Raw genomic sequence first — 8896 nt, 5'->3', positions numbered from 1 at the left:
TAAGAACTGTACAAATTGTCAAGCTTGACGTGTTCTTGACTGTACCTAAATTTCAAATTTATTTTCAAATCAACAATGCATACAATGTACAACAAAATCATGTCCCTTTCAATACCAATACCTTTGTAACGTCATCATTAAACGTTTCTAAATGTGGAAATTGATTTTTTATTAGCAAAGTAAGATTTGCAACAAAGAAACTTTTATTGCAACGTTATGGTCCTACCTCATAAGGTATCACTGTTCGAAAATTCGTCCAATCATAAGATGAATGCACGAATTAATGCCCTTTTTCTTGGTTAGTTCCATAAAACCGGTTAACGGTATTACAATCAATGGGCCAAAGATTTGCTTTTCCGTCGATTAAAAAACATTGACAAAAAATATACTTGCTTATTTGCTATACAAATTACTCATCTAATACAACTTACACAGGTCAGATATAAAAATCTTTTAATAATGTTTGTTTAAATGATTAGCACTAGTAACGTCCTACTGTGGTATGACTATTAGTTACAGGTTTTGTACTACGGTATCTCTTTTTACTTTTTTTCGTGTTGCAACAACCAATTATAGTGAATAGCCGCGAAAGTCAGCAAAATATAGCTTTATTATTATTCTAAATTGGAATTCAGTTATTCAATTCTCTGTTTACAAATACAAATAGAATCTACCTAAAGGTATGGTAAAACAAAGGCAATTTTTTTAAATTTCATAGGAATTATTCGTATCTCCTGCATAATTTCTTAAACTATATCTACGGTGTTACAAGGGAACGTTATTCGGCAATTAAAGAGACTTACTTCTTTACAGCCATAAAATTCAATCATACTCATCTTAATATGATTGAACCTTGTGGCTCAGTAAATAACAAAAGAAAGGAGCACAGATCCTCTATTTGACACAAATTCATAAAATTGCCAACTAATAATATGAAAAGGTATGGGTTTCATTGGTTACACTTTCAAGTAGGTTTAAGGAAATTTCAAACTTATGTTTAAGACAGTAATGATTTTATGAAGATGAAATAAGGTTGCGTGAGATACGGTATGTGTGACGCACAAGTGTTTGCGGCGTCTCCTGCGCAGATGAGTTGGATGTTGCAAATATATAAAAGCGAAGCGTCGATTTCGAAATCATCACAAGCATTTTGGATTCTCTAAGGAGTGTACCAGAGTACTGTGTCGTGATTAAAAAAAACTTTTATTAATTATTTCCGTATAGTGTTCATAGTGAACCTAACCAGCTTAGTGAAGTAAAATCCTGCGTATTTTAAAATTTTCAGTGATTCAAGATGATTTCTTCTCCGGTACGACAAAATTGCATTTAGTATTAAAAAAAATCTTGTTCCTTATTTTTACTGATAAGGACTATAATTTTTATTTAGAAAACAAGAAACATTGAAATAAGTCTATCATTTTCGGTTACAAAATATTGTCACCTAAATGTACTCTTAGGTTCAATATTTTGATAAAGAAGGCTGTTTTACAAATTTCTAATGATTTATTTTTATTGTTTCAGTTGGTCCTAGCAATCTGTGTGGTGGCGGTTGTAGGCGCGCCATCAGACGACGGTAAATGGCATCCTCACCATTATGGAAATAGCGGCAAGTAAGTAAATGCCAATTTACAATACTCCCAAGGAATACCACAATTTAACTTTATACTTTAAGGATTTTGTTTGTAGATTATTTTTATATATACACATACGAAATATGATTTTATTACAATCTTAACAAGCAAGGGAAGCAATTATAACAAAAACATAGATTGTTTACTTTAGAGCTTAAATTGACTAACCTATCTATCAACACACGTGTGACACTCAAGCACGAGTCTGTATTATTTAGTTTGGCAAACAGGGCACCGCACTTTAGTTCTAATCTAATTTTCTTGTATGAAATGTTATATACGAAATTCGCTTTAGAATATTAAAACTTTAGTACGTTATAACATCTTTGACTTTGTTTTTAACAATTTCAAAAGGTTCTACATTAATTTTGAGACAATGCTATTTACATTCGATAATTTTGAAGTTGTGATTTTAATATTTTTAATGCATGGTTTTAATGAATATCAATTATGTATCGAGTTTTTAGGTGTTCGCGATTGTGATACAAACGAAAAGAAAAATAGTGTCATTTCGTATTCAATTACGTGTTTTGAAGAAAATTAAGTTTTGACGTGATAATTTTGACGATTTAAATTTTATTTTCCATTCCAATTTTATTTCATGTTTGAATAATCAAAGAGTTCTAATACTTATAGTAACAACCATGGCCTTTGCTGTTTTGTCTTATAATAAAAGATTTTTTATTATTATTTATTGTTGAATTTTTTACTTAGTTATCTGTAATGGACCCACTTTGACTGTATGGAAATGATATTTGTTTCAGACTTATTTATTCAAAGGCCAATAATTAAATAGTTTTCAAAATTACCAACCAAATTCCTCGGAAAAAAAGCATCAAACATTTTTTTCCTATTTCTTTTCACATTATTTATGCTAAATTTGTTTTAGATACATACCGACAGACGAAGGAAAGTATATTCATGTACCAAACCCTTACATTCATATTGACAACCCTTACGACGGAGGATATGGCCCTTACACACACGACTATGAACCCTATGTCGGCGAAGAAACAGTTGATGTTTATAAACATGTCTTGACGCCACCGGCTCAGCTGAACCCCTTCTATAAGGAAGGTTACTACAAGAACAATGGAATTAAAATTATTAGACAAGTACATAACTACGACGAGGATAAATATGATTTTGAGTAAGTATTTCACTTTTAGCCTTATAATGGTAAAAGCAGACGGCTTGAAGCAATGTCATTCCTAAGGCTCAATTTATATTGCGGCGGAACGGAATGGAAGCGAATGTTTGTAACATAATATAATGTACATAGCGTAATGAACTTTATGATCAATTGTGTAACGTACAAACTAGATACGAACCAAAAAGTACATCGCGCGACTTCCGCGGAATTCTCGCGCATGCTCGAGAATGCTCGCGCGTTCGTGAGGATTCCGCAGCTGTGGTCGGTGAAGCCTGCCAAATCCGCTGGAAGCATTCCATTCCGTTCCGTCGTAATGTAAATTGAGCCTTAGGTTTAGCGGTGAATTCAATGATTATACAAACATGATTCAATCTAGCTGACACTATGCTAAATTATACCAACGAATGCATTAACACTACTTCGTATATTTATGTAGTTATAAATATTTTAGTCGGGCTTAAACAGGTCGCATTTTTTTCTAAGTCGCATAAACATTTTACACTCTAGGCTTATAATGCATATATATATAAATAAATGTATGTTGCGTATACATTCCTTTATTATTCATCTGTTGACGATAGAACTTTTGTCAGTTATAGTTCCCACCGCAAAAGCATTTGATGACTTAGATCCCACTGCTTCTAAGGCATAGGTTAAGGCATAGGTCACAATGCTGGCCCAAAGTGGGTTTGAAACTTCACACCTATGCATACTTTGCATACGAAAGTCCCGGTTTTGATTCCTCGATATAACCAATTTATGAGACGACTGTCTTAATAGACTCTTGTTTGTTCTTGAGTTTTAGCTCTTGAATTTGACTCGGGTTCGTTGCTCTGGTACACCTGGTACAGGGTATTCCTTGGTTTAAGACTAGGTGGTATGGTTGTTTGACAAAAATAAAAACATTTATAATATTTAGAAGTTAAAATACTATTGCTAGAAGTACAAGAAAAAGGTGGTACCTACGTGAAATTATTATGTACGCCTAACACGCACATACATGCACTCACGAACATCATACAGCGTTTTTATTATTTTATTTCGAATTTCGAAGTCTCATTTGCACAGCGTTACGGCGCGAATGATTTATAACCGAATATTCTCAAGAGAACATTATAATAAAAATACTTTTTTGAGAGAAATAATCCAAGATAAGAATATTCAGCTTTAAGTTAAAGAGTAAAGAAACAAATAGACTAATAAATTAAGTATACTAAAATTATAGTCCGAGAGACCATCCCAGTAAATTTTTTTAAATTAAACAGATATATCTTTCAAATGTCAATTCTAGAAATTCCACATAAGTTAAAGTATCGTGTCAGAATTCGTGAAATTAATGTAATGTCCGAAATTAGAATAGGCCTTGAACATTTTAATGTCAAATGTATCACACGAGTGTATAGGTAAGTCATTTCAGTAAAAAGATTTATGGTACATCTTGTTTCTTTCCGGATATATCGCACCTTTGGTGTAATAAGGTCACATCTTCAAAATATCAACTTTTCATGACAGGGGTTTAAAGATTCTACGAATGAAATTAGTCGCTGATCTGTCTAAACTTCAATAATATATCATTTGTTTCATGTAGTTCTCATTATTTTTATAACTTCCATGAGATAAAACACTTTTGACGTATATAATAACATGTGGATTTGTCAAGGGAACAATGTCTTTCATAGACTGATAAAATTTAATTATAAATTGCGTATCCGTATTTTCATCTAATGTTGAAAGCTTTTGTCCTGATTTCTAGTCATCCGTCGTTCAGATATTAGGATAATGCCTACTTTTCAATCAAACCGTTATCAACACATGAATTTCAATGTTATAGTTTCGTGTGTTGAATTTAAACTTCAACATTAACTGAGGCATATAAATAATTTTCTAAACAAAGTAACATTATATACCTTAAATTTACGAATTTGCTTTTCTTTGTCTGTCGGCACATTTGTATCTGAAACAAATTTTTCATAAATAATATGAAACGAAACAGATTAGCAAAACAAATAAAAATGTTTGGGGTTATGCACGTTTTCCCTGGAAAACAGGAATTTTGAAAAACATTAAATGTTTAATTATTTACGTTTTAAAAGAAGTTGAAAACAAACAATATTTTCATATAGTAAAATTGATGTACTGTACCTAGTAAAAAATCATCAATATGTAACGAAATACAGAGGAACATAAATAATGTTCTAAACAAGCTAACAAATATGTATATTAAGTATTATATTATAAAACGAAAAATAAGGGTCATTATCCTTGATATATTGCACTAGTACAACTTGGTATATATAAAACAGATCAATTATTCAATACAAATATTTAAAGACCTTGACCTACAATAAAACATGGTGCTCTTAAGGTTAGAGTTCAATACTATTTATTATCATTTGTGATATTCAGATATAGATATATACCGTCTATAGATGCGAAGCTTAGTTGAGTTGGTATTTTATTTAGAAACTAAATTGGTATGTATTCAATTAAGTATTTATACCTGAAGATATACACCGAGGCAGCTCAAGTGTAAATAATTAATATTTAAAGCATAATATTCAACTCTTTTATGATAAATTTCTCGAATATTACGAATAAATCAACTCACTCACGTTAATACCGAAATTAAAATTGAACTTTTTTAACGTGAACGAACTTTTTTAACGTGATTATGTTAGCTTGAGTGACCAAATTATCACCACGACTCGAAATATTGTCGAGAGAAATTCCAATTAAAACTTTCTTCCAAATTACTTTCTGATGTACTTAAAAATTATTTTATTTTTGAGTCGAGACATTATTGAAAACATATATAAGCTAACTAATAACAACAGTTATCTTCAAACTATGCACATTACGAGTACATTGCTAACGGGAAGAAATAAGGTACAAATTTGCCAACAAAAAATTCACGAGGCTAAAAAGAATACTTGACACCTTGACTATTATGTTTCGACAAAGATCATCTAAGTAAGAGGAACTGTCGTAAAGATATTGAAACTATTGAAAGGCGTGTCATTTTAAAACGATAATCCGTTAACTGTTGAAAGGCGTGTCATTATAAAACGATAATCCGTTTCGGAAGTGTTCCTTGAGACATTGTTAGCATTCTAAATGTTAATCTTTGATAAGTCGTGTTCCGGAAAAAAGTATATTAAGTTCCACGTATTTCCTTGATTATTGTGGGTTTACAAATCTAATAAGCTTTATTTAATAAACATATGTTAAATTAATGAGTTTCTACCTTATTATGCTTCTCTTTGATCACACCTTGTAGAAGGTTGATGACGTTCATGGCATTGGCTATAAACCAATGGTCGGAAAAGGGTATTCCAAATGAGTAGATAAATGTCTACATATAGATACAAGGGGTGACATGGAGTGGTTAAAACCACCAAACACTAATTATTTTTTTCAAATTACTTTTTTTTACAGTATCCTTATTAGTTGAAACAAAATAATGCTTGTAGGCACTTGTAGCTCATTAAAAAATATTTACTTATGTGGAAGTTTAGTTACCTACTTCTTCATCGCAACTTCAGCATCGTAAGTGAATAGTTTTATCGTACGAAGCAGTAAAACTATTTCCGAAAATCCGGAACTCCAAAAGTAAATTAGTTAATATTTAGTGGTTTTAACCGCTCTATGTCACTCGTTCTATCTATATATAGACATTTATCTACTGATTTGGAACACCTTATTCCGACCATTGGTTATAACTTCTAACATTCTTCAGACAGTTGACAAATTAATAATTAAGGGGGCTGGTAATAAAAAATAGATCACTATAAGAGTACAAAGTGAGAGCAGCATAGGTGCCTGTTGTAATGGTAATTTCCAATAATGTACGTGTATCAGAATTACTTATCATATAGAGATTACATGTGATCTTATAGGAGATCTAGGTTAACCCTAAATAAATATGAACTTTTGTTATTAATTCACCGCTATTTCTTAAAACAAAATTTTTGTTTTCTGTAATTAAACTGTAACGGTTGTCCTAGATTGGCATTGCACACGCAGGTTGGAGTCTTGTCTGATCATAGAAATTTTTCTCGGTGTTCGATCTTTGTATTAATTAGACATTAACTAGAACAAAATAGTGGAATAATTTCACAAAAAAGAAATTAATAGTACAATAACAAATACAAAATTATTTATTTTCTCCTCACAAAGCTACAGGATGCATATTAAATAAGGTATTTAGATTAGTTACATTTGTGGGAGACTTGAACTCAAACTAGGTCTAATGTCTTTCATGATAATGATAGTGAAACATAATGGTATTCAATAAAATCAATATAAATAGGTAGCTGTTCACCGGCTTTGATGCTAACTACACCATACTCCCTGACTTATAATTCAAAAATCTTGAATTAGAACTTTCTGGACTTATTTTATTTTCAATGCATTCCATTACGCGCAAAAACCGTATAACTTAAAGGTCCCTAAGTGCGCTACAAAAACTTAACAATAATAAAAACGTTTTTACAGCTTCGAAACCGAGAATAAGATCCGAGCTGAAGAGAAGGCTGTTGTAAAGAATCTTAATACAATCGATGAAGGCATTGCATCTAAAGGTTTTTACGAGTATATCGGCCCTGATGGCTTTATGTACAGAGTCGACTATACTGCTGACGAAAATGGATTCCGACCAAAACTGAAGAGGATAGAAACCCCATATTCAGGAAAATGGGTTATGAAGAAGGAAAGCAAAACAGTACCAGTAATTAAGTATAGAAAGGTATAAATTTAATTTAAAAGGAATTTGTTATTTACGCATTTTTTGACTGATAATGAGTATGCAATAGTGTAATTGAAACAGTATTTATATGAAAGACTTATAACTGGAATAGGTACAATATACTGCTCACGTGTATGAACATTTCAAATATAATAAAAGCCATTTAATCCAAACTGATTTCCGTGACCTACAAAATATTTTTGTCATAAAATATTAGAGTGCACTTTTATGTAAGCATGCTCATTCCTATGTATGGTCACCTGTACTTGACTGTACGAGTGTCTTAAAAAAAGAATACTGAAAATACATTCAAATGAATGCTGAAAATACAGTCATATTCGCTAGAGATATCCATGCTGTTCTGTTGGGTGTACACTGATAAGCTTAATATTCCTGAATTATCTACTTCTGGAAAAATTGCTTTACACGCATATGCAGTGTTCTTGATTATTCTAGTTTTAATTCGGCAATAAATTGTTAATTTGGAAAAACCTCAGAGTAAATATTCTAGAAATGAATTTGTAACTTATACATTATTTTTAAGAACTTAGATTGTCCTATTGTAATTACTTATTTATGAATTGTGATAATAAATTTATTATAATGAAAAACAAAATTTTTCTATCATATTTTTAAAAATTATGTATTTATTTGTAGCTCCTCTTATATTATTCCCCTTTAAGAAATGAAAATTTTTAAGAATTCCTACAAGTTTGCAATGCAATAAAGTAAAAGATAGAAATAATATACTTAAAATGTAATCTTAGTAAGACATCGAGCTGAAGACTAACACTTTTCGACAAAATGTCTTCAACAAAGGTTGAAGACATTTTGTTTGTGTGTGGAGGTTTCTTTCTCTCCGAGCACCTCACAGCCAAAGGTTCCCGTCTATATTACTTGGCTCGAGATCTTAAAAAATCGAAAGGGTACAAATTCTGCTGGACTTCCTACGGAAAGGTCTTCATCCGGAAAAGTGACCAATCGCCAGTTATTTTGATAACAAATGAAGAACAGGTGCACCATCTGCTTTTGGAAGACTGACTATTGTGGAGAAAGAATGATTCCTTACCTTGTCTATTGGTCAATGTAGACTCAAACAAAATACTGCTTATTACTGTTCTATTATGGTACGTTTGTATTAATCACATGTTTATGCCACAATACTTAAGCTTATATCTACGTAAACTATTCACACATATACATACACAGAAACTCAATGAACATAAGTCCAAACTCATTCAACACACACACAACTCTTTATCAGATTTCACCACTATATATGTACAAGTACAAAACCCATACTCTTACTTATATACAAAATTTAAATTGCAGGATCCTCTGGGCTCATACAAACATTCTTTACATATA

The 8896-nt window shown here is 31.3% G+C and overlaps 1 protein-coding gene across 1 annotated transcript; it reads left to right on the top strand.

Annotated features, from left to right (window-relative positions):
- Positions 1–1212: 1212 nt before the first annotated feature.
- Positions 1213–8045, top strand: LOC113230423 (larval cuticle protein LCP-30-like). The gene is made up of 4 exons (XM_026464352.1): positions 1213–1309; positions 1522–1610; positions 2521–2781; positions 7279–8045. The coding sequence occupies exons 1-4, from the start codon at positions 1295–1297 to the stop codon at positions 7532–7534; spliced, it is 621 nt and encodes a 206-aa protein (XP_026320137.1). The 5' UTR covers positions 1213–1294; the 3' UTR covers positions 7535–8045.
- Positions 8046–8896: the final 851 nt, after the last annotated feature.

This window comes from Hyposmocoma kahamanoa, unplaced genomic scaffold (assembly GCF_003589595.1).
Source record: "Hyposmocoma kahamanoa isolate Upper Pololo Valley unplaced genomic scaffold, ASM358959v1 63, whole genome shotgun sequence".
Lineage (NCBI taxonomy): Eukaryota > Metazoa > Arthropoda > Insecta > Lepidoptera > Cosmopterigidae > Hyposmocoma > Hyposmocoma kahamanoa.
This window is presented reverse-complemented; position numbering and strand designations above follow the sequence as displayed.

Coding starts and splice junctions, on each gene's coding strand:
- LOC113230423 (XM_026464352.1), top strand. Junction 1,611..2,520: donor CATTATGGAAATAGCGGCAA/GTAAGTAAATGC, acceptor AATTTGTTTTAG/ATACATACCGACAGACGAAG. Junction 2,782..7,278: donor GAGGATAAATATGATTTTGA/GTAAGTATTTCA, acceptor ACGTTTTTACAG/CTTCGAAACCGAGAATAAGA.